General features: G+C 40.6%; 1 protein-coding gene across 1 annotated transcript; it reads left to right on the top strand.

Annotated features, from left to right (window-relative positions):
• The first annotated feature begins 2,798 nt into the window (after positions 1–2,798).
• On the top strand, positions 2,799–14,704 carry LEPROTL1 (leptin receptor overlapping transcript like 1). Its single transcript, XM_044760448.2, has 4 exons — positions 2,799–3,356; positions 9,019–9,094; positions 11,347–11,533; positions 12,400–14,704. The coding sequence occupies exons 1-4, from the start codon at positions 3,341–3,343 to the stop codon at positions 12,514–12,516; spliced, it is 396 nt and encodes a 131-aa protein (XP_044616383.1). The 5' UTR covers positions 2,799–3,340; the 3' UTR covers positions 12,517–14,704.
• The last annotated feature ends 1,069 nt before the right edge of the window (positions 14,705–15,773 follow it).

Genomic DNA, 15,773 nt, shown 5'->3' with positions numbered 1-15,773 from the left:
TGCCATGTACAGTTCTAGACTGTGGTGAACAAAACATAAAAGGTTGTACTAACTTACATTCTAGTGGGAGAGAAAGCCAACAAATAATATAGTTAAGATCAATAAGTGCTCTCAAGAAGACAACAAGGTAATATGATTTCAAGTGCTATAATAAACAGGATGTCCAGGAAAGGTTCTGAGAAGCTACCATCTGAGCTGAGATCTAAATGATAAGAGGCAGTTTCTTAAAATGTCTCTGAGACCTACCAATATTAATGTGTCAATCTGATTTGGATCCTTATTCAAACAAACCATAAAATAAGTGACATTTATGGGACAATTGGAAATTTGAACAATGATTCATATATGATGGTATTAAAGCATTATTTTGGGGGTGTGATAAATGTACTATGGCTATGTTATTTCTAAGAATACTTTTAGAAACATACTGAAATATTAAAGATGAAAAATTGTCTTGAATTTTCTTCAAAATAATATGGGAGGTGGAGGGAAGTAGGTGAGAGTATAGACAAAACAACATGTGTGTTAATTGTTGAGGGTAGCTGATGGTACATGGAAGTTCATTATACTAATATGACTACTTTTTTATATGTTTAACTTCTTCCATAATAAAAAGTTTTTTAAAAACTAAAATCTTCTCTGAGGTTTCTCTGATCTGATCTATAAGAGTTAGTGATTCCAAGCTAACAAAATTGTGGAGAGGATTAAATTAGAGAAATATTTAAAGCACCAGGCATATAGCAGCTGCTCAATAAACCACAGCTCTCTTCCTCTCACCCCATCCCCATCTTTGCGAATTAACTTTGGAGGATGGGAAGCCATCTGGATAAAAAATTTTGAAACTATGAAAAGTAACACTGATTAACTATTATGTAAGAATACTTAGAGAACATTTAAAAGATATAACATTAATCTCTAGGGTTCACTTGGTAAACTGAAGAAAACTGACATTCTACCTTTTTCAGACAATTATTTTCAAGCTTTGGTTTGCATAGGAAAGCTTTAGGGTGCTTATTAAAGTTTCAGATTCCTGGGCTCTGCCCATGAAAGTTCTGATTCAGAAGGTCTGGAGTTGGGACCCAGGAATTTGCATTTTTAAAAAGCATCCCAAAGAATTCTGTATAGGTGGTCTTTGAATTACAACATTTGGAAACACTTTTTAAGGTCTCAAATGACTCCAGACAGCCTCTGTAGACCAAAAATAGTCCTTAGGGTAATGAGTGTTTTCTTCTTTCTAGAAATACTGTGGATCTCATGGACAAGTCAAAGGAGCACAATCTCTTAGGATTCCATGACACTGGAAGCAAAAGACCATAGATCTCTCTAACCTGAAGAACAATCCCAGTTGCCCATTAATGTCACGAAGGATGCATGTCTGTAATGCCTAATCCATTTGTATTCACAAGAGGAAATTAGAGGACTAGCACTTAACTCAGCCACTGGGGCTTGTGGAAGCCCCAAAAGGCTCCCTAAAATGTAGTCCTTCCCCCAGAAGTCAAGCTACGAGCCTGAGTTGAGAACCTATCACTTTCCACCACCAATACCAACACCACGGATCAGCTATCTCTACTATGTTCCCTCAGCCATCCCTGCTTTTGAGGATGGAATACTGTGGAACAAATCAAGAAAAAATGTTAGTGGTGACTACTTGGGATGGAATCATTTACTTCTCCAGGAATTCTACCTACTCTTTTCAAGATGGCTGGGAGGAGGAGGCAGATGCCAGCTTCAGTTTAGAGAATGAAGCTCGTGGTTCGCAGACTGTCTCAACAGCATTTCCATAACATGTTCAAGTGCGCCTAGTGTTTTTGCTACCACAATCCTTAAATGGAAACTCTTTCTTCATGTACAGAAGATGGCAGAACTTTCTGCACTAACTTGAATAGAAAAAAATTCTACTCCACAAGATATCTATAGATTTATTTGAGACATGAAGCCTCAAGTGACCTGTTTTTAAAAAAAATTGTAATTCAACTCCAGAAGTAGTGGAGGGAAGCAGGGTGGACAATAACTTTCCCTTCCCAGTGGTTCTCATCTTAACGTTTTCTGGGAACATCTCTTCCAACCATTCACAAAACAGAGTTTTATATGCCAGTTTATCTTATTGTGGTGACTCAAAAGATTGAAAAATTCGAATCTTATGTGACCCATCTCTTCTTGAATCTTTTTAAAACCCTTCAAAAGAGTCTCCTTGCTGAGACAGAAAAAAAAGAAAAAATTCCTTATAGTATAGGACCCTCCTGTCCCCACTCCAACCGGGAGCAATTCCATTGGCCTTCTCTCTCCAACAGACCAAGCTCCTGGCTTCCAGAGTTTGCCCCCTGGCTCACCCCCCCCAGTACACCATCCCCTCTGGGCTTTCCTTTTCTCTTGTAGTTACACACCTCTTCATCCCTCCGTTGCCCCTCCCTCGGGAAAATCTTTTCTGATGATCTATATCAAAGGCTATCATAAGACTGTCGACCCATTTTCCTAGCAATGATCATAGTTGCAATTTTACACCTTTTTGTCTCTCTCTGTCTCTCACTAAACTGCAAGCTCCAAGCTCCGTGAGGACAGAAACCATGCCTAGTTCTGCTCACCTCAGTGCCTAGCCCTGCTTCCCACACATAGTAAATGTTCAATAAATTTGCAGGCTGACTTAAACGCATTTGTACCTCTGCTTTCTCCAGTTTTTTTTTCTAGCCCTGTTACTACTAAAGAAACCCAGCGATTCTCACAGACTCCCAAGAGCTCGGATTTGTACTGAATCCGCCCTTTCCTGGGTCCCGCTGATCCTGTCTCTGGAGGTGGGTTCTCAGAGGAACCCTGATTCTGTGCAAGACACCGAGGAGCCAAGTGCAGACGACCCACCTAGCCTCACTTCTTTAGTCCAAGGCTGGGGAGGAGACAGAAACGGATGCGCTTTAACGAACGCACAGTTATCCGCCAAAGACATCACACCCCGCCTCCCAAAGGACGGCGGCCGCTCGCTCTCCCTTCTCCAAGGATGTGCGAGGTTGCGGGATGCGCGATGGGGCTTCGACATGAGGCTCCGTCGCCCTGAGCGGACCCTGGAGGCGGCCGCCAGCCTGCACGGCCCGGAGCCGGGCCGGGGGCAGAAGGCCTCGGAGGGCGGCGGTCGGCCGGAGATCTGAGCACAGAAGGCAGGGATCGGCCCCGCGCCCCCAAGCCCGGCGCGCCCCCCGCGCCCCCGCGCGATCGCGAGCCGCCGGCGGAAGTGCTGCGTCGCGCACTTCCGGGTGTTGTCTGCCCGCCGCCGCTGCCGCCGCCGCCGCGCGTCTCCGGTCTCCCGGCCGCAGCCGCCTCGGCTCCTGGAGCCAGGAGCGACGTCAGCGCCATGGCCGGCATCAAAGGTGGGCCGGGGGCGCGGGGCGCCGGAGGCCGGGGGGCCGGAACGAGGGGAGGGGCCCGCGGCTCCCCCACGCCGCCTGCCCCGGCCGGGCGCGCGCCGCGGGGTCCCTGCGCCGGCGGGCGACCCCGGACCCGACCCCCGCCGCCGCCCGCGCAGCCCCGGAGCGGAGGTGGGCGCGGCGCGCTCGGGAAGGACGGCGCCTGCGGGGACCCCGCTTTCTGCTGATCTCAGCAGCCTGTACCCCGCCGTCGACCCCCGTGCCGGGAATGAAGTGGTCCGCGGGCTCTGAGGAGTCCCGCAGCGACTCGGGCCATCGAACTCGTTTTGCAGGAGTTTGCATCCGACAGAGAGTCGGGCGCAGTGTGGTTTGGAGGGGGTGGAGGCCGCTAGGGATGCCAGTTACGGAAAATCAGTGTCATCTCCCACTTGAAGGCACGAGTGCGATCTTCGGGTGCCGAGCCGAGCCGAGTCCCCCAGGAACGCCCTAGAAGGGCTTAGGGACCGTTCTTTCCGAAACCTTGGCCATCACATCCGCTCTCAGGACCGGTGCTCGAAGCTTGACCCGCTCCTAAAACGGATGCATTTTGATTTGTCGTGTTTGTCGCATGGGGGAGATCCTATAAGCGACCCCAAAGTTCTCCTTTTCTGTTCCCTCTCCTCAGTTGCACGTTGAGGCTTTTTCACATTTCAAAGTTTTTATTTAGTTGGGGGTTTTTTAAAAGATAAAATAGCGTTAAAACTTCATGAGAAATTACTCGTTTATTCGTGCATTTTCTTGAGAAAAAAGAATGTTGCATTCTTTCCAATGTTTTGTTAGTTCGATTAGGAGCAAATAAAGCGTTTTCGCCTTAAACATCTTGACAACGAATTACATTGATTTCCTGACCTGCGGCTTTGTAGAAGGGGCGAACAGGAAGAGAGAACTTTGATAGCAGTGTTTTTCTGCGTATTTTATTTCCCTGAAGGACAGCTTTTGTTGAGCTGCTTTCCCAGAGTCACATTTTGACTTTAATGTCTGAAAGCGTTTCATTTCCCATGTAAAACGTTGTCATTTGAGCAACTGGCATACTTTCCGATCTTTTTTTGGACTATAGTAGATCTTTTCAAATCCTCGTATGAAAAAAGGCAGTTATGGTAGACTGCTGTGGTTTTTAGGATGTTGCCAGTTTCCCTGTTCTTCCCCGTTTCTTCGGTGTCATTAATGCAGGAGTCACTGTCTTAAACAACTTTGTGATTCTCTTCTCCAAATAGAGGTAAATATTAATCAGGTGAAAGTGTCTCAGATGGACTTGTGCTTCCACTTTTGGTTTCAGGAATGATGATTGTTTACCAGGATATTTTCTTCCTGTTGGCCTACCTTTATATTAAGGAGAAGTGTTGCTGTAATTGGAGCCCATTACTTATTTCTTGAGCTGTTTGCCTATTACTTTGTTATAGATTGGATTTTTCTGGTAACTCCCAGGTTGGGGAACTGGTCCCTTCTCCTACTCTAATTTCTTTGTAATCACAGAACCAGCACCCTGTCTCTAGAGAGTTTAGATAATTGGGCTGGTCCATCCCTAGCCGAGAGGCTTTGGGAGTAGAAACCAGACTCATCTAAGTTTTGTCTTCCAAGTGTTGCATCACTCAATTACGGTATAAATTCTGGCCTTTTTGATGTGTCATCCAGGACAACCATTTGTATACAAATGATGAAATTTGTATGTAAATCAGCCTAGTTACTGACTTCATAAGATTGAAGAAACTTTCGAAGAGTACTTTTTGAGCACTGTTAACCCCATTGGCTTTTATCTTAGTATGATTGGGAAGTGAAATGTCACATAAAATTATTTTTTGATACCTGAATTTTAGTTCCTTGATTTTTTTTAACAAATCATCTTTCCTTAACTTTGAAAAGTATACTCAAAGAATTTAGACTTGTTTTTTGATGATAGAAACATAAGTAATTGTTCTCTGTCATGGAACATAGTTACCCTCAGAGAGCATCCAGTCCTAAGTCTGCTTGCCTCTTAGCCAAGATTACTGCAAACTGGCATGCTTTTTGAGATTTTTCGGCCTGATATGAATTTTTCCAGTCTCCTCCCTCCTGTCAGAGGGCAGATCTTGCTTATATGCAGTTCTACCTCCTATTTCTCATTTGTTTCAAAATGGGAAACAAGATCCTCAAACTTAGAAAACTTTTTGTTACAAGATACAGGCAACAGTGATCATTTCTAGGAAGGGGAAGTTACTTTTCACTTAATTTTGTTCTGGATATATGCATTGCTGTTGAAAATATATATATATAAATGAGCATAGATGCTTCTTTAAAATAAAAGAGTTTTTTTCCTGCTTTTTCCCCCCCAAATCCTCCCAGTACATAGTTGTATATTTTAATTGTGGGCCCTTCTAGTTGTGGCATGTGGGACACCGCCTCAACATGGCCTAATGAGCGGTGCCATGTCCGCGCCCAGGATCCGAACCAGCAAAACCCTGGGCCGCTGAAGCAGAGCATGAGAACTTAACCACTTGGCCACGGGGCTGGCCCCACAAAATAAAAATTTTTTATTCTGCTGAAATTCACACACAATTTTGTCACCAAAAAAAATGGATAAATAACCTCTGAATAAGAGCCTAAGGGTCTGCTTATAAAGAATGTTAGCTTTAATGTATAGGCTTCGTGACATCTATTGTGTCTCTTTAGTGACCTTTGTTTCCTCCAGGATTCTAAGCTATATTCTGGCTTCTGAATAAATAAGGTGTTAACATAGACTATTTATAGTGGTGAACTTGGCTGTTTGACAGCTACATTCAAAAAGTGGAGATGGCTTTTACTTCTTCACCACGTCTTAAGACAAGTGTCTTTGGTGTTCAGAGAATGATTTGCATTTTAGATCTAGTCCATCTCTCATTTTATAGAAGAAAGAACTGCCACTCCGATAACTCATGCAGACAGCTAGGAAGTGGCTGGTAGGCGGTAGGACCCAGTGTCGCCTGACTTTCAGTTCTATGCTGTTTCTTCTCTGCTGCATTAGACACATCTTTATCTTGCTTCCGCTTATCTCCCCTTCTCTTTTGTTTTCCTTTTTGGTTCCTTTCATTCATTCCACAAATATTTATCACTGAGTGTTAAGAGCTGGGGCATGAGCATCAGCAACAACAAAAAAACTTTTTCCCCTGCTCTGGCGGAGAGAACAATTTAGAAGGAAAGACAAATAGAAATCAATACAAAATTACACCTGTGATAACTGAGCAAAGAGGAGTAGAGTGCAAAGAGGGCTTTTGCCCATGCATGTCCCTCTGCCTGGCGTGCCCCACCCCCCCACCCCGTTGGTGGGCCTGTGATTTACTCTCTCATTTCATATGGATCTCTGCTCCTGCGTCACCTCATCAGAGACGCCTTTCCAGGCCACTGGGTCTAGAACAGCACTCCTATCTCCTTACACTGCCTGATTTTTTTCATAGCACTTGACATTTATTTGCTTGCTTTTTTTTTTTAATCATTTTATTCACCTGCTAAAATGTAAGCTTCATGAAAGCAAGAGCTTTTTCATTGTTCTGTCTCCAGCATCAAGAAGAGTGTGTGAGGAGCCAGCCTGGTGGCGTAGTGGTTAAGTTCAGGTGCTTCCAGGGTTTTGCCGATTTGGATCCTGGGCACAGACCTAGCACTGCTCATCAAGCTGTGCTGAGGCGGCCTCCTACATAGCAGAGCTAGAAGGACCTATAACTAGAATATACAACTATGGAGGGGGAAGCTTTGGGGAGAAGAAGAAGAAGAAAAAAGGTTGGCAGCAGATGTTAGCTCAGAGCCATTCTTTAAAAAAAAAAGTGTGTGGCACACTTTAGGTGCTCAGTAGATATTTGTTGAGTGAAGAATGAATGAATATAATAGGGAGATTTGGTCTAGTCAGGAGGTTTGGAAAAACTTCACTGAGGAAGAGATAATTGAGCTGGATCTGAGGAAGAGTCGGAGTTAACTTGGAGGGAAGAGGAGAGGAGTGGGACTAGAATGCAAGCTCTCTGAGTTTGCAAGGGCCTTGTCTCGTGTACTAACAGACCTCTAGCACCTGTTATGTATTTGGCTCTCAGTAAATATTTCTTGAATGGAATGAATAAATGAAAAGGTGTCTGAGGTAGACGGGACAGCATGTGCAAAGGCCCTGTGGGTGAGGGAGCCTGCTGATTTCCAGGAAAGGATAGGCCAGTGTAACAGGAGTGCAGAAAGCTGGAGGGAGCAGCCTGGTGGGATATGTGTCGGGAGAAGTAAGCAGGGCAGATGATGACACCTGTTATGAACTGAAAAAGCGAATGATAAACTCAGCATTTTTCCTCACAATTTCCATTGCATTCCATTGTAAACGTAAAATTTCTCGTTTGCTGTAAAAAAAAAAAAATTTTTTTCTTTTTGCAAATTTTTCTTTTTCTCATTTTTTTTGTAACTGAAAATATAGTGGCATTAAGGACGAAGTAAATGTGTTCAGGCTTGTCGTGACCTACGTCAGTGATCTAATGAAAACAAAATCTGCCAGGCTACCATGTCAGTGGTGTCCTTGATTATGACCATTTTAATTCAGAGAAGTGTATCAGTAGTGCTTGGCAGCATTTAACCCCTTTACTGTTAGCTTTGGTTTGTGTATCGTAGCTTTTGTCTTGGTAACTTTTAGACCTTCTGCAGCTCTTTTGAATTTTAACATTTCTGTTAAGGTTAGTAGACTGCATCGTTTAGAGAAAAAGGGCAGTTATTCTCTTAGCCACTGCAATTGCAGAAATACAGGTTATATAGAACTCAAAATAAATTGATCATTTAGTTCTTTGCTTAATTCTAGGCCACTGATGAACAATGTGTCTATTCAAGAAAGTTGTTTCTACTCTCTGATATATGTGGAAACACTTTATAAAATATAATGCTTTGTGTAAGTATGTGTGTGTGTAACTTTAGATACTGTATTTCACCTGTAGAAACTATTCCACGTATAGAATGTATCTGTTGCTTGTGATAATGCCTTAAAATAGCGCGACGGCAGAAGGGTTTGTACCCATTACCCTGCGCGCTACCTAATGTGTGGGAGGTTAGGGAAGGAAGCCCAGCAGTAGTTTTGCACGCTATTTAAACATCTGTAACAAAATAAGTCAATTAAAATGATTATCTGCAGATATCCGGGGACCTTTTTTTCTTAGCAGTTGTGTGCCCCTTGCGAGTGTACGAGTGTACGTACAAGAAGCGGGAGCTGATCAGGAGAGGTTTTCACTAGGATGCAGCTTCTAAAGTCCAGTAAAGCTGACAGTGTGGAGCCCCTCCTCATCCTGCTTTTTCCAAACTGTAATGATCTGTGGAGTAAACAATACGAACACCTGGAGGAGCATTGATCTTGCAGGCTGGAATGCTCGCTAGAAATGGGACCAGTAACTGGGGACCATGTGGGTGCTAGCAATAGCTCAGGGCTTTGAAAACCAGTACTGCTTTCTTTTACCTTGAGGATGCCACAAAAGACTTATTCTGAGACTAGATAACTTACACTTTTGAAAATAACTCGCTTTGACTACATTGATTTTTTGCATGTTTTCTTTTGTTTTTTGCTTCTAGGATGACAGGTAATGTTCAGACTGCTAATATTAATATTAATTTTAAAAACATTAATTTCATCTAATTGGTATTTCTATTTGACTTTTTATTTACTTTGCAGCTCTGATTAGTTTGTCCTTTGGAGGAGCCATTGGGCTGATGTTTTTGATGCTTGGCTGTGCCCTTCCAATATACAAGTATGTAAATTTTTTGTCTTTTTGAGTATTTATGGGTAAAATGTTTCTACTTTTAGATTAAAGCTTTAAAAACGTTAAAAAAATTTTTAATTTTTAAAACTTAATTGTTAAAAAAATTAAAAATTAAAGCTTTTCTGCAGAAGTAATCCTGCAAAAAGTTCTTTTACCAAGGACAAATCTTTTTAAAAGTCTTCACTTAAAATTTGTTTGTAAAGTTTTTAGGACACCAGGTGCGAAAAAGACTTTGGGCTGTTGCTCCTTGCCTACTCCTCAGTCTGTAACGGCAAGATAACACAGCAGGAGCCCCGCGCTACTACCCAATTTTGAGCACCTACTGATACAGTTAAATACAAGAAAATTAAAAATATCTTTTCAGCAAAAAATGCCATAAGCAGAGTCAAGAGACAATTGCCTAAGAAAAAAAGTCACGTAAGCAATTCATTTCCTTAGGATAGAAAGAGCTTTTAAAAATTACTAAGATAGGTTAGTAAGAAAAATGTAGACAACTAAATAGAAAAATGAACAACAAATATGAAAAAAGAACTGAAAATTGTTAATAAGCACATGAAAATATACTCATCCTCTCTCAAAATTAAGTGAAATCCATTGATAGAAATGATACGTACAGACAGGCGCTGTGGTGTCTGGGAGGAAGAGTAAGTAGATGTGGTCTTCTTGGAGCCAGTGGGTTTGTAGCTCTCAAAATGTTTATTTCCTTTGAATTAGCCCTTCCACTTCTTAGAATTTCTCATACAAATTTCCTTGTAGTTGTTTGCACAGATATGTGTAGTGAAGGGAGAATATGGATGTTCATGGCAGCCTTGATAAGAATAACCAAAAAAAACTGGAAGCATCCTAAAGTTCTATCATAAGAAAAATGGTTAAGTTATGATACCTCCATCAATGGAAATACTAGGCAGTCTTGAAAAGGATGAGGGAGCTGTAAGTGCTAATATATAAAGATGTTTAAGATACATTGTTAAATGAAAAAGTGCAGGATTCATTCACATTTTTAAAGTTTATCTGTATGAAAATATGGAAGGATCCAGAAGAAGCTCAATAGGAGAGTGGGAAAGAGAAGGTGGAGGAGACTTGGGCAACTCTGTTTTCACTTTCTCTGCTTTTGTATTTTTTGAATTTTTTTCTTAAGCGTGTATCCATTTACAATTTTTTTTATTCTCAAAATATTTAGGAAAAGATTTTTAGGAAAAACATAAAGATAAATCTTTGCTTATTATAAGCCTCTAAGTACAAACAAACCTCCAGTATGATGTGTATTTTATTTTATAGCAGTTTTAAAGACCATCTACTTCTTTTTAACTTTTTATCTTGAAATGATTACAGACTCTCAAGAAGTTGCACATGTGGTACAGAGGTCCCCTGGACCCTTCACACAGCTTCCCCCAGTGGTAATATCTTACATAACTGTAGTTCTCAAAACCAGGAAATGACATTGGCACAATACAATAGCTAGACTATAGGCTAAACGCCATCTATTTTTATTGTGACAAATTCTGTATTCTGACTGAAAATCTTCACTGTTACTTTCAGTTCATTTTCTGCATTTTGGTTTCAGTATTTTGGGAGTTCCTAGTGACTTAAAGAAAGTTTTGGGGGGCTGGCCCCGTGGCCGAGTGGTTAAGTTCGCGCGCTCCGCTGCAGGCGGCCCAGTGTTTCGTTGGTTCGAATCCTGGGCGCGGACATGGCACTGCTCGTCAGGCCACGCTGAGGCAGCGTCCCACATGCCACAACTAGAAGGACCCACAACGAAGAATGCACAACTATGTACCAGAGGGCTTTGGGGAGAAAAAGGGAAAAAAAAAAAAAAAAAAGAAAGTTTTGGGGTGTTCCAGCTTTATGCTAAAACAGGATATCATACATTAGAAGTAGGAAAGGCATGAATCTTAAATTTTAAAAATTGCCATGTTAATATTCCCATTTTCCATGTGTCTATTTATAACATAAATTGCAAAATATTTTTAATTTTGGGTCTTAATTCCAACTGTTGTAATTTATAGAACATTTTCTTTTAATATGAGAAATATTTAACCATTGTGTCCTAGTTGATTTTAGGAATACTGTGACTCTAAATGTTTCTCTTTTCAGTGTTCAGGTTGTAGCTTACTTTAAAACTGTGCCATGTTTTGTAACTTGCAATGTTCCTTTGGTCCGTATTTTATAAAAGCCTACTTTATGTGTAAGAAAATGACAGAGAGAGCAAAAACTACATTATCTTATTTTTCTTTTTCTAGCCAATACTGGCCCCTCTTTGTTCTGTTTTTTTACATCCTTTCACCTATTCCATACTGCATAGCAAGAAGGCTGGTGGATGACACCGACGCTATGAGCAATGCTTGTAAGGAACTTGCCATATTTCTTACCACAGGCATTGTTGTCTCCGCTTTTGGACTCCCTATTGTATTTGCCAGAGCACATCTGGTAAGTGAATACATTCTTCTGACTGTGTGAAACTTTTCTCAGGAAAAATTTTTTGTTAAATGACATGAAGAGATGAGAGACATAGGAACCTAGAGGATAGAGGAGGATAGAGATAAAAATCTTACTTTTGTTGGTGTTAACTGATAAAATTGATATTGGAGAGCATGGCTGGGGTCTGTGGCAGCTGTTGGCTTGCCAACACTTGACTCTCAGAGTGGGGCACATCAGCTCGCCCAGTGCTGAGCAACCACAGGACACAGAAGACCCAAGGAGATCTCGTGTTCTTTTCAGGTGGGGAAGTACGAAGAGGGGAAGGGGCTGGGCTATATATATGCACTCCCCACCCCCCCCACCCCCCACCAAAACTCACTAGTCAGATTCTCTCCTCCATCCCCACGGTGGCAGAGAAGGCAGAGAGGACAGAGGCTGGCCACCCTTCCACATGGAGCGGGCGATTACTCCTGCTGCCCCTTTAAAAGAATGTACGCAAGTGTGTTTTCATCTCTGATTCTTTAAATTTGATCTGCTCTCTAAATAAAATTTTAGTTTCGCTAAGGAAGAGTCAGAGCAAATTTCTTTATAAACAGAAAATTGCAGAATTTTGTGCTACCGCCTCATAGCCCAGAACTCAGGCTTGCTTTTGAATGATCATCATCATCTATGACTCTGTCTTTCTAAAGGAACCAGAGATAAATAGAAACAGCAAAACAGACATGCCATTGAGTGTTCGGTAGTGCAAAAGTCATTACTACAAGTCTCTTATTTGTTTTAAATCATGGTTGCCATACAGCTAGAACCTTGATTTGCTTTTTGTTTTCTTGTTTTCACATGTGTATTAACTGAGTGTTTATATCTTATTTCCATAGATTGAGTGGGGAGCTTGTGCACTTGTTCTCACAGGAAACACAGTCATCTTTGCAACTATACTGGGCTTTTTCTTGGTCTTTGGAAGCAATGACGACTTCAGCTGGCAGCAGTGGTGAAAGGAGTTACTGAACTGTCGCCAAGTGGACTTGTTGTCATTTGTTGGCCATCCATGCACACCGGAGATGGGCGGTCATGCTAAGTGGTATAGCAAGCCTCCTGGGGGTATTCGAGGTGCTCCCTTCTCACTTTTATTGTAAGCATACTATTTTCACAGAGACTTGCTGAAGGATTAAAAGGATTTTCTCTTTTGAAAAAGCTTGACTGATTTCACACTTATCTATAGTATGCTTTTTGTGGTGTCCTGCTGAATTTAAATATTTATGTGTTTTCCCTGTTCATTTTCTTTTTTTAATCAATATGCAATGTCAAACATTTTTTCAATGTAATAACCATCTGCATTGGTTAGGAATTGGATTTCTGCTGGCTATTACTGGGCTAAAAGACATCTTTTCTCTTAAAATTATTTAACCTCCATTATTACAAAAAGTTATGAAAATAAGTTTTCAGTCAGTCAGGATGACATCACTCTCGATTATATGCAGACTTGCAGGCCGTTGGCACACCTTATAGACTATGTACTCTTTGCAAATCTAGCTGTATCTATACCTCAGAAGGGCCAAGTTCATGCCCACGCCCTCCATAAGGATTGCTGGTTTTGCCTGTAAGCAGGTGTTTTGTGAATTGAAAATTATTTTATGGAATTGCTACAAAGAAGTGCTTTTCTTCTCAGTTGTTAGAAGAATTTATTGTTAAAGGTAAGGATGTAAAAAGATTTTTGAGATACGGTTTTTATTTATGTTTATTATAGTTAAAGTGAGTGAGTTGCGTTGTGGGGAGAAATGACGTTGAAATTCCATTTTTTTGACGCCTGTTCTATTTATAAGTGAAATTTTGATTCTTCTATCAGCCTTTCATGTTTTACCGTGGGTAAAATGGACATACATGGAACTACTGATAAGGGAAGTTATATGTTTGCATCATATATACCATAAAACCTTTCCCCGCTTCCTTCTTTTAACTTATTTTATATGTTGTATATATTAAGTAAAAAAACTTTTCAAATATAGTTTAATAATATTTTAAATTAGAGGTGTTTAACTCACCCGGAAAGTCATTGCTATGGCATACATGCGGAGCGCCCCTGCCCCACAAGGCCTTGCCATGATTAACAAGCAACTTGTTAGTCTTGCAGATAATTCATGCATTAACAATTTAGGATTTAGACCATGCTAATTGCAGTTTTTATTCTCTAGGGTTATATCATATGTAATTTAAAAATATTTAAGACAAGTTTCCTGTATACCTCTCAACTATTTTGATTTTTTATTTCCTCATGATAGATCTGCTGTCTCTTTTCAAATGGCATTTATTGTGTGTTTAATGCAAAGTAGCCAAATCCAGCTGTATAGCAGCTTCAGACACAAACCTGACCAAAAAATTCCCAGTGACCAGGCATGACCAAAGTGTAGTGGTCATTTGCATCTCACAATTATCAGTACCTTTTTCAGGAGCTAGTTATGAAAATGTTCAAGTTGGTCTGACAGTATTTTGTTAAGGATATTTGGATGTTTGTTCAGTATACTTAGATAAAAATTGTTTTGCCTTCAGACAAAACTGAGTAATCATGACAACTGTCTTGTTGTTTTATAAAGTTTATTTCTCAAGAAAATGGGAACAAAATTTGGGTTTGTTCAGCTTTTTACTAATGATGCCTAAAGGCCACAGGTTTTATTGCTAAACCGAAGTTGTTACTTTTAGCTGTGAGATGGGAGGCAGAGTGGAATATCTGTCTGTGGCTGTCCCATTTACACGTTAGGCTGAAGTTGGCTTGCAGTGTTACAGTGCTGTAGACCTAGAGAGGAAGGGACAGGCACACGTGTATTAGCTGGCGATACAGTTGGGAACTCAGTGCCTGTGATCTACTCGATTTTTTTTGCAGGAAGTGCATTCTCTGGTCCTTCCCCATTTTCTGTTCTAGAACATCAGTGCAGTGCACTGCTACTGTTTTATTCACTTGGCCATAGACTCTTTTTCTAACAGCTGCATATTCTTTCTGTATACTAACTGCATTGGCAGCATTGTGTCTTTGACCTTGCACACTAGCTTGACATAGTGCTGTCTCTGATTTCTAGGCTAGTTACTTGAAGTATGAATTTTCCATAGAATATGCACTGATATTGCATTGCCATTCTTCTATGGAAAGAAGACTTTTGATGATGAAACAATAAAGATTTTAAATATCTATTTTAGTTTCTGGGTGTTTTTGAAATGAAAGTGTACTACACACTTAAGTTCCTGAAGTGTACTATCCATTTTAATAATGTGATATAAAGCAAGTATGACACTAGTTATAATGTTAGACTCGCAGAACTTTCACTTCTAAAATAAAATTGAAACCATAGTAATAAATATTACAGTGAAGCCCTATGATTTTGAGCTATAGTTAAAGGATTATTAATCTGGAGAAGTAGGTTTTACCTAAACTTTTACAAAAACAGCCATAGAAGGTTTTGTTGACATAAAAAGACTACTAATGGTCTAAAGTCAAGGTTGTATTTGTTCTTAAATTTTCAGAACTTTTTTATGACTGCATCTTTTATTATGTACGTATTACCATTCATTATTAGAACATTTTGCTTTTTGCAAACATTTCAAACATAAAGGTAAACACATTCATCCGTGTGGTGCAATGTGAACAGAGAAACGTACTGTTCTCTTTTATCAAACATGAATCTTGTCACAAATTGTCTTAATTATTATCTCATTATACACTTTAAAGATTTCAGGGGCCGGCCCAGTGGCATGTCGGTTAAGTTCGCACGTTCCGCTTCGGTGGCCCAGGGTTCACCGGTTCGGATCCTGGGTGCGGACATGGCACCGCTCATCAAGTCATGCTGTGGCAGGCGCCCCACATAGAAAAAGTAGAGAAAGATGGGCAGGGATGTTAGCTCAGGGCTAATCTTCCTCCAAAAATGAAAAATAAAAAATTCAGATCATGAGTTCTTCGTGTCTGTGTTAATATGATTTTTTGGACATTGTGAAAATAATCCAGATTTCTACAGTAAACGCTAGAATACTTACATTGAATGTGACTAGATTCTTAAGTTTCAGATAACTTTAAACCAGTTCATCAAATTTAACAAGCAGTCACACAACATTACTATTAAGTGATATGTATGTTTTAGATCTCAGGTTTGCTTTATGGTACATAAAATTGGTGAGAAATTCAAATTCATATTTCTTCCATATAAGCCTGTATTGTCGTTTCTCTCAGTGGAGATTGGGGAGTTCTCATTTTATTGCAGGCCTCCTA

This window comes from Equus asinus, chromosome 27, assembly GCF_041296235.1.
Source record: "Equus asinus isolate D_3611 breed Donkey chromosome 27, EquAss-T2T_v2, whole genome shotgun sequence".
In the NCBI taxonomy this organism is placed as follows: domain Eukaryota; kingdom Metazoa; phylum Chordata; class Mammalia; order Perissodactyla; family Equidae; genus Equus; species Equus asinus.
This window is presented reverse-complemented; position numbering and strand designations above follow the sequence as displayed.

Coding starts and splice junctions, on each gene's coding strand:
- LEPROTL1 (XM_044760448.2), top strand. Junction 9,095..11,346: donor TGTGCCCTTCCAATATACAA/GTATGTAAATTT, acceptor TTCTTTTTCTAG/CCAATACTGGCCCCTCTTTG. Junction 11,534..12,399: donor TATTTGCCAGAGCACATCTG/GTAAGTGAATAC, acceptor TTATTTCCATAG/ATTGAGTGGGGAGCTTGTGC.